At 40.5% G+C, this 19,086-nt stretch overlaps 1 protein-coding gene across 1 annotated transcript in view; it reads right to left on the bottom strand.

Annotated features, from left to right (window-relative positions):
* Positions 1 to 6,805: 6,805 nt before the first annotated feature.
* Positions 6,806 to 19,086, bottom strand: part of ccdc65 (coiled-coil domain containing 65) — a 32,752-nt gene continuing 20,471 nt past the window's right edge. The window contains exons 7-9 of the mRNA XM_028798119.2: positions 16,590 to 16,808; positions 8,182 to 8,334; positions 6,806 to 7,851 (exon numbers count right to left, since the gene is read on the bottom strand). Coding sequence (XP_028653952.2) covers positions 7,537 to 7,851; positions 8,182 to 8,334; positions 16,590 to 16,808 — 687 coding nt within the window. The 3' untranslated portion in view covers positions 6,806 to 7,536. The remainder of the gene's footprint in view (positions 7,852 to 8,181; positions 8,335 to 16,589; positions 16,809 to 19,086) is intronic.

Here is a 19,086-nt window from a genome sequence, read left to right as displayed (position 1 = left end):
GTGGGCGGCAAAATGCACGCAAATGCGCCGATCATCTAGTGACAGCTAGTAAGGAGGAGGCTAAGTGCATGCATTGAGTCAAATGACAAGAGCTGAAGAGACATATATCTTCTTCTTATTTTGGCTACTCCTGTTAGGGTTCGCCACAGCGGATCATCTTCTTCCATATCTTTCTGTCCTCAGCATCTTGTTCTGTTACACCCATCACTTGCATGTCCTCTCTCACCACATCCATAAACCTTCTCTCCTATTTTCCTCTTCCCTGGCAGCTCTATCCTTAGCATCCTTCTCCCAATATACTCAGCATCTCTCCTCTGCACATGTCTAAACCAACACAATCTCACCTTTCTGACTTTGTCTTCCAACCATCCAACTTGATCTGACCCTCTAATGTACTCATTTCTAATCCTATCCATCCTCGTCACACCCAGTACAAATCTTAGAATCTTTAACTCTGCTACCTCCAGCTGTCTCCTGCTTTCTGGTCAGCACCACCATCTCCAACCCATATAACATAGCTGGTCTCACTACTGTCCTGTAGACCATCCCTTTCACTCTTGCTGATACCCGTCTCTCACAAATTACTCCTGACACTCTTCTCCAACCATTCCACCCTGCCTGCACTCTCTTTTTCACCTCTCTTCACCAATCCTCATTACTCTGTACTGTTAATCCCAAGTATTTAAACTCCTCCACCTTCACCAGCTCTACTCCCAGCATCCTCACCATTCCACTGACCTCCCTCTCATTTACACACATGTATTCTGTCTTGTTCCTACTGACTTTAATTCCTCTCCTCTCCAGAGCATATCTCCATCTCTCCAGGGTCTCCTCAACCTGCTCCCTACTATCGCTACAGATCACAATGTCATCAGCAAACATCATAGTCCGCGGGGACTCCTGTCTAATCTTGTCTGTCAACCTGTCCATCACCATTGCAAATAAGAGGTAATCCCACCTCCACCTTGAATGCTTCCTCACTCCTACCGCAGACCTCACCACTGTCACACTTCCCTTGTACATATCTTGTACCACTCTTACATACTTCTCTGCCACTCCCGACCTCCTCATACAATACCACAGTTCCTCTCGAGTCACTCTATCATATGCTTTCTTCAGGTCCACATTAAAGAGATATTATCAGTTTACATTTAATTCTGCATGTGCTGAGGGGTAAATTTAATCGAACCAGTTTAGGGTCGGCAAAGTAGCAAATGCACTGGTCCTTTGCAGAGCACAATTGAATAGCCAATCAGAAAGAGAGTGCTGCATGCAATGCAGTAACAGAAACCTATAAATAAATTACCTGTTTATTTTTAACCCAGTTTTTTGCCATAGACATTTAGAAACTGTGTGATCAGGTGGCACAGTGACCAGCATTCATACCTCAAGTCTTTGGTATCTCAGGTTGGGGAATGGAAAAGGGGATGGATTTTGTTTACTTCACAGCATGGGAGGAACTAAAAGTATTTTATTAATGGAGAATCATTACTGACACATTTCTAGTATTCTGTGTTAAAGCAGGCGATCTTGTCCTTCTAAGCACACTCATTAATACCAATCAAAATGCCTGGGCAGAACATGCAAACCCTGGCACTGTGAGAGTTGAATGCTAACTCTGCACGGCCACTCTAACTATATTAAAACATCTGTACTAAACTTACTGAACTTTAAGCTGTTAAAACTAAATGTGCACCAATAACTTTTGTTCAGTTCTTGTCACCTGTTAACATGCACACCTAATCGCTCCCTTAACAGCAAGTCACTAGACAACCGTAGTATGCACATGCTCAATATAGCCTACAGTAGGAAATATCTTTGCAAAATAATGCAATAATTATTATGAAATAATGCAACACTTTTGGAAAATAACACAATAAAAATTCTTTTTGAGTGGTTGGAATAAGCTTCGGTAGGGAATCCCATTTACAGAGAAAATAACAAGGGAGCCTAACTGGAATGTCTCATTAATTTTTATAGTTAGCAAAAGCAAAGCTTATACTTGATTACATGATTGACATCAATCAGTCCAGTTCCTCCCGCCTTCCACATGCACAGGTCTTTGATCCATCACATCCCTCAGTGCTGATGGACTGAATCGGCCACTGTTGTGAAGTATTTCCACGTTCCAGGTGCCTTTCCTTCATGTTGCTTACCATATGACATTCTCTTGTAGGAGTCTGTCATTTCCAAATGAGTAAGCAACAACTACGAAGGGAAATGCCAATCCAGCAATAAACATTCAGCTCTCCTGTGTTATGTGGCTAATATGCACCAGGAAAATGCTTCTTAATTCATCAGTGCCGGCCTGCCATGCCTGACTGTGACTGAGCTTTTTTATGTTTATGCAAGTCAGAAGTTTCCTTTGTTTTTAGTAATTCTGGTGTTTATTATTTACTGACCAGTAACGGCGCACTGCACGATAACGTGCATTGATACACTTGACTTGAGCATTCACAGTTTTCATATTCTTTAGCATCAGTTTGCTCAGAGGTTGATGCCCTTGCTGCTTCCTGAGCAGCTCTTCTTTTCTCCACCCTAGCGGCCCACTTCTTCTCTTCTTTCGCCGTCATCTTTTCACGTTAAAACTGATTAAGTCAGTGTTTGTGTTGCAATTACTTAGTACGTTTTCCTTAAATTTTCATTTAAGCTGGCACTTAAGTCTTCAATCTGCCTCAATAAGATATGAAGAGGTAGGGGAAGTGATGGCAAAAGTGGTAGGGAATGAGAACAGCGTCCGTATGTATGAGCTGCATGGCCGCCCTTGCTGGCCGCTGCCGAGAGTTGGTCCTCAATAAAATAAAAAGTGGAATAACCTTTGAGGTCAATCATCACCCCGAAAGCAGACAGTAGACATCACGTAGTATATGTGTACCAAATTTCAGGTCAATAGGTCAAACGGTTTGTGAGCTACAGGTGATTTAAAATCCCGGACAGACAAATGGACAGCCATTACATAAGAACATGTTCTATAGAAGCTACATATCCCCCCCTTGGGACAAATACAATTTTATCTATAGTATCTATCTATCTACTATTTATCTGGGGAAAAGATCTGGGATTCATCCAGTTCAGATGACATTTGTAGGTAGTTGTCCACTGTCAGTGTTTTTGTGTCTACTGTAGCCATTTGTTTTTTTAACGATAGTCCCCTGCTGCTACTCCCCATCCAGGACTGGACCTGACACAACTTTGTTTCACTGTGCCCATTATTTTGGTGATTTTAGCTAAAGTTTCAGCTTGATGGTTTCGCACCTCACATTAAGGATCATTCTATGGTTGGGACAATGTTTAAATGTTGGCCAGCTGACTGTACGCCATCCACCTCTTTGTATGAAGACAAACGTTTCTACAGCCATGTCTGACGGCGACTGTCAGTCTGTGTTCTAAAACCACCCTGTCTGCAATGCCTACTGCATTTTGTAAAGCCTAACGTAACTTGTGTGAAGTTATCATGGTTGGATTAAGTCTTGTACAATGATTAAAGAGCTGAAGCTACAAACTGGCCTCTGAACATATAAACACAACTGATAACTTGGGCCCTCACTGCTCTGTAAGCTGCAGTAACACATTGGATCACATGGGGGCACCCAGTGTTCACAAAGTTCAAAATCTCAGCCATGCTTTCATTTTCCGAACCTGCCTTTTCCCACAATATGGTGACGGGAAGGACAATCGTGTCTCAGGTGCATCAGGAACACAAGATGCTAAAGTTGATCCGCAATGACACGGCTGAAATTTCATCACTTACACTGTTTGTACTTCCATCATAAAAGACACATTCAGACAGTTAGGGCCTGGATTTGTATTTTGTTAAATGCTTTGGGATGGTGTTCATTGTAAAAAAAAGTCCTGTATAAAATAAAACAATCATATATTTTGTGTTAAATATCTACTTTATTTGTTACAAATCTATAGTTGTTTGCATACTTAAGTTCTGCACTCATAAGCTGTTCTGCACTTGGTGTGACATTCAATATAAGTGCTATGTACAGTGAGGTCCATAGGAACAGTGACACAAGTTTCATCATTTTGGCTCTGTACACCACCATAATGGATTCAAAATGAAGAAATCATTAAGTGATTGAAATGTAGACTCTCAGCTTTACGTTAAGGGGTTTAATGTAAACATTGGATGAGTCGTTTAGGAATGACAGCCATTTTTATACATGGTCCCCCTATCTTCAGGTACTCAAAGGTATTTGGACATTTGACTGATGAGCTGTTCCATAGCCAGGTGGGAGCAGGTCCCTTATTATTTCATTAAATGTTATGCATGTAGAAGGTCTGGAGTTGATTGTAAGTGTGGAATTTGCATTTGGAAGCTGTCCCTGTGAACTCTCAATATGTCCATTCAAGTGAAAACAGGCCATCATTAGGCTGAGAAAACAAAATAAACCCTTTAGAAAGATAGCAGAAACACCAGGAGTGGTCAAATCAACCATCTGGTACATTCTTAAAGAGAAAGAACACACTGGTGAGCTCAGCAACACCACAAGGCCTGGACAACCATGAAGGACAACTGTGCTGGATGATTGCAGAAGCCTTTCTTTGAAGAAGAAAAAAATAATTCAAGACATTTAGTCAAACCAAGAACACTCTCCGGGATGTAGGCCTATCATTGCCAAAGTCTACAATCAAGAGAAGACTTCATGAAAGTAAAGACAGAGGGTGTACCACAAGGTGCAAACCACTGGTAAACCTCAAGCACAGGAAGGACAGTTTAGACTTTGCCAGAAAACATTTTTTCCAGACCAGTTCTGGAACAGTTTTCCTTGAACAAAGGAAACTAAGATCAGTATGTACCAGAATGTTGCAAAGAGAAAAGTATGGAGAAGAGAAGAAACGGCTCATGATCCGTGAAACATGGAGGAGCAGTTTAATGGCATAGGCGTGCATGGCTGCAAATGGAAGTCAGTCACCGGTGTTTATTGATGATATGACTGCTGGCAGAAGTAGCAGGATGAATTCCTAAGTGCCCAGGGCTATACTGTCTGCTCAGATACAGCCAAACACTACAAAACAGATAGGACAACACTTCCCAGTACAGATGGACAATGAGCCAAAACATAACGCGAAGGTAAATCAAGTGATTTTCAACACAAAGTAGTGGAAGTCTCTTGAAAGGCCAAGTCAATCAACTGACCTCAACCCAATTGGACATGCATTTCACTTGTTGAAGACAAAAACGATGGCAGAACGTCCAACTAACAAGCAGCAACTGAAGACAGCTGCAGTAAAGGCCTGGCAAAGCATCACTAGGGTGGAAACCCAGCACTTGGAGAAGGCCATGGGCTCCAGACTTCAGGCAGCCATAGACTGTAAAGGATTTTCAACCAAGTATTGAAAATGATCACTATATTTATGATTATGTTAGTTTGTCCAGATACTTTTGAGCCCCTGAAAATAGTGGAACCGTGTATATAAATGGCTGTCATTCCTGAACAGCTCATACGATATTTTTGGTAAACCACTTAAATTAAAGCTGAAAGTCTACACTTCACATAATTATTTCTTTATTTCAAATCCATTGTGTTACTGTCCAAATACTATTGGACCTAATTGTAAAACATTATTTTGTGGTTACACTGCCAGTGGTCAAACATTTATATGCAAATAATAAGCACAGAAAAAGGGAAAGATTATTCCCATGCAAAAAAAAATATGGATGAGAAAGATAAAGACAGTATTTTGATGGTGTGGCCTACAGAGGGCACTCCTGCCACCCAAACCTGACACAGACAGACACAGGACACAAGTTCAGCAGACAATTTTTATTTTTCTCCCTATGAAAAATGCCTTTGCCTGTTTCCCACCTGCACAGCACAGCTAGAGCACAAGCACAGTACGCAAAAGCACACTTCTCTCTTATATTCTTCCTCTCTCTCTCTCTCTTTCTCTCTCTCTCAATCTGCCTCTACTCCTCCTGGCAAGCTTCATCGTCCACCTCCCGAATCTGGCTCCCGGAGTAGTGGTACTAGTATCGTAGATAGATAGATAGATAGATAGATAGATAGATAGATAGATAGATAGATAGATAGATAGATAGATAGATAGATAGATAGATAGATAGATAAAGACACTATATAACAATGACAGACACATAAATAAATAGACTGTCTTTACCTGTCCCAAGGGAAAATTTAGCTTTTACAGATAATTGTTAATAATAAAAAAAAATTGTTATAAGTGATGCCCACATTTGACATTACAGCTCTCTCCAATTACATTAGTTGTCCAGTAATGAACTTAGTTAACAAGCAGTATGGCCTAGCAGCTGATGTTTTTATAGGTTTATGAAGTCATTACTATCATATGTACAGAGTACGGTGAATTTCATACTTGCATGTGCTAATCAATAAGCAACACATCACCAATCTCTTTGCCTGGAAGCTCCTGTCTTCCTTATCTGAACAAAGTTGGGGGCCTCACACCAGTGACTGAAGCTGCAGTTTTTTCTTTTTGGTTGCTAAAAGCACAGTGTATGTTTGCAAATAAATGCATATTCGGGGTATATTCTTGTACTTTGTTATCACCACCAAATGTTTGCCACACCACTCATGATTAATACAGAATACATAATGTCACCAAGGCTCCAAGTATGGTATTCACAAAATAGAAAATTTACAATCCAACTGAGCAATCCAATAGCAACTTTTTAATTTGAATGATTCTAATAAGATTTAATTATGACAGTATACTGTAAGACTGCTAGTTTAGTCAAAGTCAGCACTGTGCTCTGTGACTTGAGCAAGTCACGTCCAGCTGCAGACTTCAGGAAATAAATGCAATGTTAACTTATGGTGGGCAGTCCTGGGTACTGCCCATGTGGAGTTTGTACCTTTCTGCTATTCTGCTGTTCGTGGGGTTACCATCCTACGTCCCCAAGACATGCAGGTTGTATGTTTCTTATATTTCATGATATAATTAATTGTACACCTGTAATATTCATTGACTGTTGTTTGTGCTGTATTACTCTCACTAGTCTGTGGGAGACATGCAAGTAAGAATCCCACTATGCTGTGTATACAACAGTGAATTCAAATTTAAAAGCTAAACTATCCAAATATGAGTGGGTGTGCTTATGTTCAGTAAATGTGCCCTGAGATGGACTGGCACCCCTTTCGGGGCTTGTTACTACATTATGCCCAGTAGCCACATGTTCCCTGATAAACTGAACTGGATAAGCAGATGGATGGATGTACACTTGTGACTTGTAAGACACTTTAGGCAGAAGCATCAGCTAATGTTCTTTAAATGTGTATTCAATGGATTGACACACATTGCGTGCCATTTCACATGATTGTAACAGCTACAGCACAAAGAGCTGATGTTCTGGCCCAAGAGACAGGTGATGCTGTTATGTACTGTATAACCATAGAATTAAAATATGACAAGGAGTTAAAAAAGACAAAACCAATCTGGTCAGAAAGAATTCTTAATTAAAAAAAAAATCTAAGAATTCAAGATATAGCTATGAAAAGTCAAGCAATTCAGATTAGTGAGGACACCCACCTCCCCTGGGTGCCCGCTCTTCTAAATAGTGCGCTGAACAATGTGTGCTGCCTCTATGATGTTGTGAGATGGCCTTGCCACCCTGTTTTCTATGACAGGCACGGCCACCGGCTCTGCTCTGACATTTGTGCGGTGGTTGACAATGAACAGGGGATTGAGCTCAGTCAGAATTTCATCGCTCACAGAGATTCCATCAAGGTACTGCTTGAGAAGAAGCCTAAGCTGGGAGTTTTCCTGGAACAGCCTTCTCTTCTCGCAGTCCAGAGCTAATTGGTCCAACTGGACTTTGTTGTAACGTTGCCAGAATTTTTCCATTGTTGCATAGTCCTTCAATGCCTGTAAGGAAGGAAAACAGAATCTTTACTGAATTGCAAAAAAAGAACTCTACGCTGATAAATGACAGTTTTACTGGGATGAGGAACTAGGCCACAAGAAAAATCACATTTATTAGGTGACACCAACGTCAGCTGGGCATATGTGTGTGTGAGGAGAAGCATTTGAAAAGTCACTGACAAAGAATGTCATGTCGTGTTAGGGTACAGAAAGGTTTAACTGGGAAAGATAAGAAGCAGCAACATGCCACACCATATTGTAGTCATACATAAAAACAAGAGAAAGCAGAAGGAGACTTAGAGAATGGCATTCACATGCCAATCCGATGGGTACCTGTGCCAGTGGTTCAACAGCAGGCTGTGCAGCCACAGATTCTACCTGGCTTCTTTCTTCTAAACCTAGTGAGGAGTTATAAAATGGCAACACTTTCTCCTCTTCTGTTTCCAATTTGCGACACATGTCCGCCAGCTTCACAATGCGTTCCCCCTAAAAGGCAGGGATAACAGAAAAGGATGCAATGAGAATGTGGAGAAGCATTATCCCCTGAATTATTGCAAGCAACATTTTATAAACATCTAACAAATAATCATTCTGTTTAGTGTCTTTCAGAACAATATACACAAAGGAACAATAACTTTATAATCTCTATGTATCTAAAATCCAGCGTCTGTATGTTTGTCCGCTTTTCACAACAGAGCTACTTAATGGAGGCTGCACGGTGGCGCAGTGGGTAGCGTTGATGCCTCACAGTTAGGAGACCCAGGTTCGCTTCCCGGGTCCTTCCTGCATGGAGTTTGCATGTTCTCTCCGTGTCTGCGTGGGATTCCTCTGGGTACTCCGGTTTCCTCCCACAGTCCAAAGACATGCAGGATTAGGTGCATTGGCGATTCTAAATTGTCCCTTGTGTGTGTGTGTGTGTGTGCACCCTGTGGTGGGCTGGCACTCTGCCCGAGGTTTGTTTCTTGCCTTGCGCCCTGGGATTGGCTCCAGCAGACCCCCATGACCCTGTAGTTAGGATATAGCGGGTTGGATAATGGATGGACTACTTAATGGATTTAGATCGGGTTTTTCCTATAATTTGCTTGAACATTTCTGTTGATTTTGCGACTTCTGTCATTGCGCTATGTATTATAGTTCACTTGCAGTACCCATTTATTTGCGCAAATCCGAGAGTCATGCAGCGGGGCGGGGACCTCCTCACTGATGCAACAGCCTCGGGGTGTGTACCTTACCTCCACTAAGCTAGCGAATGAGAGAACTACTTAACGGATTTAGATCTGTTTTTTTCTTTCATTTCTTTGAACATTCCAGTTGATTTTGTGACTTCTGTCATCGCGCTAAGAATTATAGTTCACTTGGGAGGGTTACGTCAGGAAGGGCATCCAGTGTAAAATATTGCCAAATTAATATGTGGACAACAATACAAATTTCCATACCAGATCAGTTGGGCCCCAGGTTAACAATGGTGCTGGCGGAAATTGGGCTACTTTTGGCCGAAAAAGAAGAAAGAGAAGAAGAGGGGGGAGACGTGTCTGGAGGCAGGAGGAGAAGAGGAAAGTAAAGAGAGTGGAACTGAGGGTAGGGACTTTGAATGTTGGCAGTATGACTGGTAAGGGGAGAGAATTAGCAGATATGATGGAGAGAAGGAAGGTTGATATATTGTGCGTGCAAGAGACTAAATGGAAGGGGAGTAAGGCCCGGTGGATTGGAGGTGGATTCAAATTGTTCTACCGTGGTGTGGATGGGAGGAGAAATGGGGTAGGGGTTATTCTGAAGGAACAGTATGTCAAGAGTGTTTTGGAGGTGAAAAGAGTGTCAGGCAGAGTAATGATTATGAAGCTGGAAATTGGAGGTGTGATGATGAATGTTGTTAGTGCATATGCACCGCAAGTTGGGTGTGCAGTGGGTGCGAAAGAAGATTTTTGGAGTGAGTTGGATGAAGTGATGAACAGTGTACCCAAGGGACAGAAAGTGGTGATTGGAGCGGATTTCAATGGACATATTGGTGAATGAACAGAGGAGACAAGGAGGTGATGGGTAGGTATGGTGTCAAGGAGATGAATGAAGAAGGTCAGAGGATAGTGGATTTTGCCAAAAGGATGGGCATGGCTGTGGTGAATACGTATTTTAAGAAGAGGGAGGAACATAGGGTTACGTACAACAGTGGAGGAAGATGCACACATGTAGATTACATCCTATGCAGAAGAGTTCATCTGAAGGAGATTGAAGACTGCAAAGTGGTGGCAGGGGAAAGTGTAGTTAAGCAGCATAGGATGGTGGTCGGTAGGATGACGTTGGAGATCAAGAAGAGGAAGAGAGTGAGAGCAGAGCCAAGGATCAAATGGTAGAAGTTGAAAAAGCAAGACTGCAAGGTTGAGTTTAGGGAGGAGGTGAGACAGGCACTGGTGGCAGTGAAGAGTTACCAGACAGCTGGGAAACTACAGCAGATGTAGTAAGGGTGACAACAAGAGGGGTGCTTGGTGTGACATCTGGAAAGAGGAAGGAGGAAAAGGAAACCTGGTGGTGGAATGAGGAAATACAGGAGAGTATACAGAGGAAGAGGATGGCAAAGAAGAAGTGGGATAAAGATGGAAAGATGGAAACGTACTCACAAGTGAGGAGAGTGTGTTGAGCAGATGGAAAGAGTACTTTGAGAGGCTGATGAATGAAAAGAATGAGAGAGAGAGAAGAGGTTGAATAATGTGGAGATAATGAATCAGGAAGTGCAACGGATTAGCAAGGAGGAAGTAAGGACAGCTATGAAGAGGATGAAAAATGGAAAGGCCGATGGTCCAGATGACATACCTATGGAAGCATGGAGGTGTTTAGGAGAGACGGTAGTGGAGTTTTTAAACCAGATTGTTTAATGGAATCTTGGAAAGTGAGAGGATGCCTGAGGAGTGGAGAGGAAGTGTACTGGTGCCAATATTTAAGAATAAGGAGGATGTGCAGGGCTGCAGTAACTACAGGGGAATAAAATTGATGAGTAGTGGAAGCAAGGGTAAGGAGTGAGGTGATGATTAGTGAGCAGCAGTATGGTTTCATGCCAAGAAAGAGCACCACAGATGCAATGCTTGCTCTGAGGATGTTGATGGAGAAGTTTAGAGAAGGCCAGAAGGAGTTGCATTGCGTCTTTGTGGACCTGGAGAAAGCATATGACAGGGTGCCTCAAGAAGAGCTATGGTATTGTATGAGGAAGTCGGGAGTGGCAGAGAAGTACTGTACGTAAGAGTTGTACAGGATATGTACGAAGGAAGTGTGACATTGGTGAGGTCTGCGGTAGGAGTGACGGATGCATTCAAGTTGGAGGTGGGATTACATCAGGGATCGGCTCTGAGCCCTTTCTTATTTGCAATGGTGATGGACAGGTTGACAGATGGGATTAGACAGGAGTCCCCGTGGACTATGATGTTTGCTGATGACATTATCATCTGTAGTGATAGTAGGGAGCACGTTGAGGAGACCCTGGAGAGGTGGAGATATGCTCTGGAGAGGAGAGGAATGAAGGTAAGTAGGAACAAGATAGAATACATGTGTGTAAATGAGAGAGAGGTCAGTGGAATGGTGAGGTTGCAGGGAGTAGAGTTGGCGAAGGTGGATGAGTTTAAATACTTGGGATCAACAGTACAGAGTAATGGGGATTGTGGAAGAGAGGTGAAAAAGAGAGTGCAGGCAGGGTGGAATGGGTGGAGAAGAGTGTCAGGAGTAATTTGTGACAGACGGGTATCAGCAAGAGTGCAAAGGAGGGTCTACAGGACAGTAGTGAGACCAGCTATGTTATATGGGTTGGAGACGGTGACACTGACCAGAAAGCAGGAGACAGAGCTGGAGGTAGCAGAGTTAAAGATGCTAAGATTTGCATTGGGTGTGACGAGGATGGATAGGATTAGAAATTAGTACAGTAGAGGGTCAGCTCAAGCTGAACGGTTGGGAGACAAAGTCAGAGAGGCGAGATTGCATTGGTTTGGACATGTGCAGAGGAGAGATGCTGGGTATATTGGGAGAAGGATGCTAAAGATAGATCTGCCAGGCAAGAGGAAAAGAGAAAGGCCTAAGAGAAGGTTTATGGATGTGGTGAGAGAGGACATACAGGTGATGCGTGTAACAGAGCAAGATGCAGAGGACAGAAAGATATGGAAGAAGATGATCCGCTGTGGCAACCCCTAACGGGAGCAGCCGAAAGAACAAGAAGAAGATATTCACACTAATCCGAGACAGAGGCTGTGGGTACAGGAGGAAGTGTGACGTCAGGAGTAGGGAGCTGGGCGAGGCCCTCCTCACTGTCCTGCTTCAGTGGGGCAGCTAGTAACAAATAAATTGGAAATAACAAGACTAAACAGTAGTACAGTGATTAGTTTTCTTCATCAAAGCTACAGACGCCTGACCCAGGCATGTCCTGTGGAGTTTGCACATCTCCTTATGTCATCACAGGTTCTCATGGTGGTTTCCATCCAACAACTCAAAGACATGCAGATCTCTCTGACTTGGCTAGGTCTGAGTCATTGTGACTTTCAATGGATTGGAGTCTCGTTCAGGGCGGAGTCCTTCCTTGAATCTTGTAAAGAAATAATAGTAAGTAGGCTGATGTAATGGATGGCCTAACTTAAAGACATCTGGCCTGCTTTGTGCCACGTTTTTGGTTCCTTCCTTTCTATTTTTGCATACTTTTGGACTTTTTTTTGTGTAGCGCCTATCACTGTCCTGTGTAAATCTCTGAACAATCAAACCCAGTAAAAATTAAAGAAAAAAGCCATTCATCCAAAGTGCAAACAAGTAACATGAGAATACAACCTAAAAAAGTACTGAAGAACAGAGTAGATTATATAGCAAAGTGTAAGAGCTGATATCGTACTGTAATGCCGGCAGCACTGTGAGAATTTTGTTTTTTGATTTCTCCGGTGCCTACAATACCATCCAGCCATCCCCTTTAAGTGGTAACTTAGAGATATGCAGGTGGATGAGCGTAAGGTGTCCTGAGTAATGGACTATCTGTCGGAAAGACCACAGTTTGTGAGACTGAAGGACTGTGGTACTGATATGGATGTGAGAAACACTGGAACACATTAAGGAAAAGCACTGGAACATTCTGTATACCTCAGACTATAAATATAACAGCAGGTCATGTCACTTGCAGAAATTCTCTTATGATTCTGCACTAATAGGGTATATTGATAAGGGGGATGAGACAGAGTATAGGAGTCAGGAGGAGAATTTTGGTTCTTGGTGTAGAAAGAATTGTCTGCAGTTCAACAAAATATCTGGTTATTGGCTTTTGCCACAACAAAGAGGCTCTACATCGGGTTACTATTCAGAAGTGCTGACATGGGGGTGCTGCATTCCTACAGTCACCTGTGGATCCACACCAGTGAAAATCAGGTCTGGTCTAGTAACACACAGAAACTATGCAAAAAAATAGCAAGCACACTGTTTTTTTCCTTAGGAAACTGATTTCTTTTAACATATAAACAGACATTCTTCCCATGTTCTGCAACTCTGTGATGACCAGTGAGATTTTCTGCAGGTAACATCATCTCAACAGAGACTTAAAAAAAATCAGCAAGCTGATTAAGAAGGCAGGCCCAGTTAAGTGAAGCACTGTTGACCATCTGGAGATAACAGCTGAAGAGAGAATGAAGACAAAACAGATGGTTTCTGAACAATGCTGTACATCATCTCTATGACACCCTATTAAATAAGAAAACTATGCCAACCAGTTGTTCAGCAGAAATGTGTCACAAAACTCTGCTGGGGCTCCGTCAAAACTATGGCAATATGCCTTTATGATGCCTCACTGTGACTGCTCTCTTATCTTTAGCCAAATCAGAAGTTTTTTCTTCTTTTTTGTAATGTGTGTCTGAGGAGGGTTTGTTGTTCCATGATATAATATTTTTATGTTCTTGAGCTTCTGAAAAAGCTAAAAAGTAAGACAGCTAGTTACTTACTTACTATCTATCTATCTAGGGTAGAAAAAAGCACAACCTGATGTGCCCACTGATCATTTTATTTCTCCACCCTATCGACCCGCTGCGTCTCTTATTTCGTCTGCATCTTTTCGCGTTAAAACTGATTAAGTTAGTTTTTGTGTTGCAATTACTTAGTACGTTTTTCTTAATTTTTCACTTAAGCTGGCACTTAGTCTTCAATCTGCCTCAAGAATGATTTAAGATATGAAGAGGTAGGGGAAGTGACCGCGAAGGTGGTAGGGAATGAGAACGGTGCACGTACACATGAGCCACACGGCCGCCCTGCTGCGCGCTGCTGAGAGTTGATTCTACAATAAAATAAAATAAAAATAAAAAGAGTAATAAAAATCATCACCCCGAAAGCGGATAGTAGACGTCATGTAGTATATGTGTACCAAATTTTAGGTTAGTAGGTGAAACGGTTTGTAAGCTACAGGTGATTAAAATCCTGGAAAGACAAATGAACAGCCATGGTAGCGTATTATATAAGAAGATAGATGGTGCAAATAAAATGCCTACCAGTCATTACTAACTATTACCAAATGACATTTTCTCAAATAAAAATAACATTCTTTCACAATATTCACTATTCCAGGATAGATTTTGTTGCATCAAGATCTTGAGCTGGATAAAGTGGATTGAAACAAGTTACAAAATGCATGCATGGCATAACACTCAAGTGTGTTCAGGGACTTTGTAAATTGTTTGTAAAGTTGAAACATGTTTAATTTTTGTTTGTTTACTTGACATATCACATTGATGAAATACATTTAAAACAATGAGCTATATTCAAAAACAACTGTGATTATAGAATTAAATTATATATATTGCATGAGTACATCAAATATATGTTTTAAAAACATACTACAATAACAATTTATTTCATGTATAGCCCAAACTTACACAAGGAATGCCTCAATATGCTTTAACAGGCCCTGTTTTTTTTTTTTTTTTTGCATCTCCCCCAGCCTTGACTCCCTAACAAGACAAGAAAAAACTTCCAAAAAAATAAACCTTGAAGGGAAAAAAAATGGAAGAGATCTTAGGAAAGGCAATCCAGAGAGAATTACTCCCCCCCCCCCACCCCCCTTCCAGGTATGTTGGGTGTGCAATGGGTGTCACACCCATTCAAATACAATGCACAAAACAGGACACAAGCAGTCGTGTACAATATCATGTAATTAGAAACTAAGCCCAAATGCTGGCTCAATAACTTTCACAGATGGCAGATTTCAACTCAAGTAATGTAAAACTTACATTATTTGATAATCTAATTTTAGTTGTTGGTTGTGGAGAGTCTATGGCTAATTGTATTTTTTTCTTTAAATTTTGAAAGCAGTTCCCAATGGAGAGATGCCAATCTACATTCCAGTCCAATCATGGCTCTTCTGCCATTACAATAACTTATGTTGGGTATTTCTTTTTTCCTTCTACAGTGGCTATTAGATTTATAAAAGAGGAAGATGTGCTAAGAGTAAATTAGTCAGCCATTGAGGCCACACCAGTGACCTTTTTTTGGCCATGCCCCACCTAGGCCTCTCTAAAATCAGGATGTCCCCCACTGTAACATATACCTTATTCTTATTATTAACTATTCAAAAAGTGAACTCCTACTTCCGTGGAGGAAGCCCATAATATCATTAATTTGGTCTAAACAAGTGTCCAAAGAACATGGAAACAAAAGAGGGAAAGGATAGCTGAAGTACTGACAAAGAAATCACTAAGAAATTGTGAAAAAAAAAAAATAATAATATGAAGTAATATGAAAATACAGCAAATGCAGTTTTGAAAACATAATAAGAGACGTGATATTCGTAAATATGAAATAACTTGAATAACAGCTTTTTCTGTAATATTCTGATCATTTTATATTTTTGTTATATTCCAAAATTGTATAATCATTGTTACAATTCATATTATTTTAATGGTAAAAACGATTTCAAAGAAGAAAAACCTAAGCCGGTTGTAAAATCATAAATTAAAGGGTTCTTCACCATCCCTTCTATGTTTATATAAATATATAAATGTCTCTATAAAAAATAAAAATAAAAATTATTTGTTTATTTTTTTCTATCATTTTTAACAGTGAATTTCAGTTTGTTCATTTTATAAATTGTTTAATGTACCTAAATTCTCGAATTGCCCCCCTAAAAAATCAAATTTCCCCCCAGTGGGGCATGCGCTCCATGTTGGGAATCACTGGGCCACAAAGAATGTTCAAGATAGGCGATTTCAACAGTCTTCTGATTCGTTTTGCAGGTAACATTTTGAAACTTTCATAATTTGTACAGTATGCTCTATTTGAGATGTCTCAACAAAAAATGAACTTATTTGATATATTTCCTAGAAGAATACATGTATTAAAATTCATTGAAATCAATGAGTTGTATTGTTTCATATCGGCCAAACGGACAGACACAACAACATTTATAGGTACAAAAGCATTAAAATGAAAAGATCAGTTCATCCATCTGCCAAAGCGATGTTTTCCCAAAGCCAGATTGCATGGAACCAGAGCCTCCCAACAGTACTGAGCTTTTACAGATCAAGAATATTCTTGCAAGTTTACTTTCTTACATATGAAACAACATGCCATTATTTATTGTTTTCCCCAGTGAATGGTAATTAGAGTGAAATACACTACAAATCTGATGTGAGTGCTCAAATTAGGGGTTAATATATGGAAGACATGTGGCACTTCCAAAGGTCCAGGGAATGAATCCTTTTTTTAATGGCCCACAGGATTGAGGTAAAGTCTGTGGCCCATATTGCTCTTACCTTGCTCATTATGTGGTTGAGCTTTTTTGCTGTTGCACTGCTCTGTAGAGTGAGCTGCACCAGTTGTTTCTTCCCTGAGGCACGAATCTGGTTCATTTCAGCCTTGACCCCTCCAGATTGCTGCTGAAACCTCTCCTTCTGCTCCTTCAAGCATCGAATTTGTTCTTCGCTTTCCCGGGCATTTGTTGACATCTGGTTACGAAGACCTGCAATCGAGTCCTGTGATAAAAAACATTCTTTTCAATTTTTGAGACCAAGAACGTACAATAGCAAATCTCAAAAAGATGTGTGGAGTAACTATAATTTACATTAAGCCATCTATCTATCTATCTATCTATCTATCTATCTATCTATCTATCTATCTATCTATCTATCTATCTATTAGTGTCATTTTGACTTTCAGTTTTAATACTGATTCAAACACATTGGTTTTCTTCAAAAGTGACATCATTGTATTTAAACATACTCCATCATGATCTATCAGTATGGATAAAAATACAATCACAAATCACAAAACACAAAAACAAATGCCTCACATTGCTGAACAGCCATTTAAATGAAGGGTCACATGATCCAATATCCTGATTTTTTCATTTCCCAGCCTCTTTTTTTAGACTACCTTAATTCAATTAATTCTATCAAAAAGGTTTGGTACACACAATTGTATTTCAGAGATTAGTGAGAAGTCAAATAAAATGACACCTTTTATTGGCTAACTAAAAAAAATTACAATATGCAAGCTTTCGAGGCAACTCAGGCCCCTTCTTCAGGCAAGATGTAATCAGAGATTATAAAGGTAATAGTCTTCGTTTCTACGATCAAGATGAAGCTAAAAAGTTCTGTAACAAACTCAATAAAGCTGTAGGCCAGACAGAATAAATGGATGCCTGCTTCAGATATTACAGGATTTGCAACAGCAGCCCAAGCTCTGGACACATGCCAGTGGTATCCAGTTTGCCACAAATGCACACTCAAAAGTCCCGAATAAATTCAGAGCAGGTGCCTTAACTTCCCATATCATTAAATCCTTTGGAAAGCGGATTAAAAGGGAGTTGATAAACAAACCACAGACTGATGCAGCCTCTTTGCCAATTTACAATGCTGATTTACCAATGCTGATTATAATAATTCTCAACTATAGATTTGTAAGAAATTATTTGTGTTATTTATGAAATGTTTACGTGTTTTTTTTTCCATTGTGTATAAATGTTATCATTATGGTGGTGACACCACTGCTTCAGCATCTTTTAGATGTAAGTGGGCAAGTCGTTTATGGCAATGACCACAGCTGGGGTTAACACAGTAACACACTATTGTTAACCAATTACAATTCCCAGTGTAACTCATTTGAATTTAAAGTGTAATCACATTATGGTTACAGACTTACATTAGTTGTGTTAAACAAGTACGTCTAACCAAGTAATATATAAATGCTGTAATTGCCTTGAAGAGCCAGAATTCCACTTCATATAATGTATGAAGAACTGTGACTATCTGATCTTCATCCCTCACCTGATTTGCACTACACATGCACATTATTTTCATGTTGCTGTGGAGTACGTTGAGTTTTAGAATACTGTCAGATCTGCACCAGAGATGCAATATTACATGATAAGTTCATTTGACTTCAGAATTATACTGAGCTCAACTTTATGTCTGCTAAGAAATAAAGATTTCAAGGTCATACTGTGAAAGGTAAAACTTTTTAGTTTTACAGTGTATTGAAATAATATGTTTAGAGAGAGAGAACTGGGGCAATTTTTAAGAGAACTGAATTCTAGTTTAAGGAGAGAAGAAGACTGAGAGAATTGGACCAAAGCATGTATCTGAGAACTTTATGATTAAACATATCTGTGTTAATATTTTTTTCCTTGTGATGTATGGCCTCTTGAAAAAATGACTAATAAGGAATTAGATTTACACAGGCAAAAAGGGCATTAGATATCAAATCAAAATTGGAAACACTTTAAGCATCATGTGTTACACAGTGTACCCAGATGTCGGTCAGTCAGTCATTATCCAACCCGCTATATCCTAACATAGGATCACGGGGGTCTGCTGGAGCCAATCCCAGCCAGCACAGGGCGCAAGGCAGGAACAAATCCTGGGACGGGCACACACACACACACGCACACACACACATACACACACAGCACACACTAGGGACAATTTAGGATCGCCAATGCACCTAACCTGCATGTCTTTGGACTGTGGGAGGAAACCCATGCAGACACGGGGAGAACATGCAAACTCGACTCAGGGAGGACCCGGGAAGCGAGCCCAGGCCTCCTAACTGCGAGGCAGCAGTACCCAGATGTGCATTTCGATTTTTTTATCATGTTCCCACAAAAATGGAGATGTCTATGTACAAATAAATTATCTCAGACTTTACCTTAATTGTTAGAGAAAGTAAGATAATAAATTACAAGATGTAAATGCTTTCTGTTTGACCATCACATGTCTTTTTTGATAGTGTAATGAGGACCCAGATGACAGA

The sequence above is a fragment of the Erpetoichthys calabaricus genome, chromosome 3 (genome assembly GCF_900747795.2).
Source record: "Erpetoichthys calabaricus chromosome 3, fErpCal1.3, whole genome shotgun sequence".
Lineage (NCBI taxonomy): Eukaryota > Metazoa > Chordata > Cladistia > Polypteriformes > Polypteridae > Erpetoichthys > Erpetoichthys calabaricus.
This window is presented reverse-complemented; position numbering and strand designations above follow the sequence as displayed.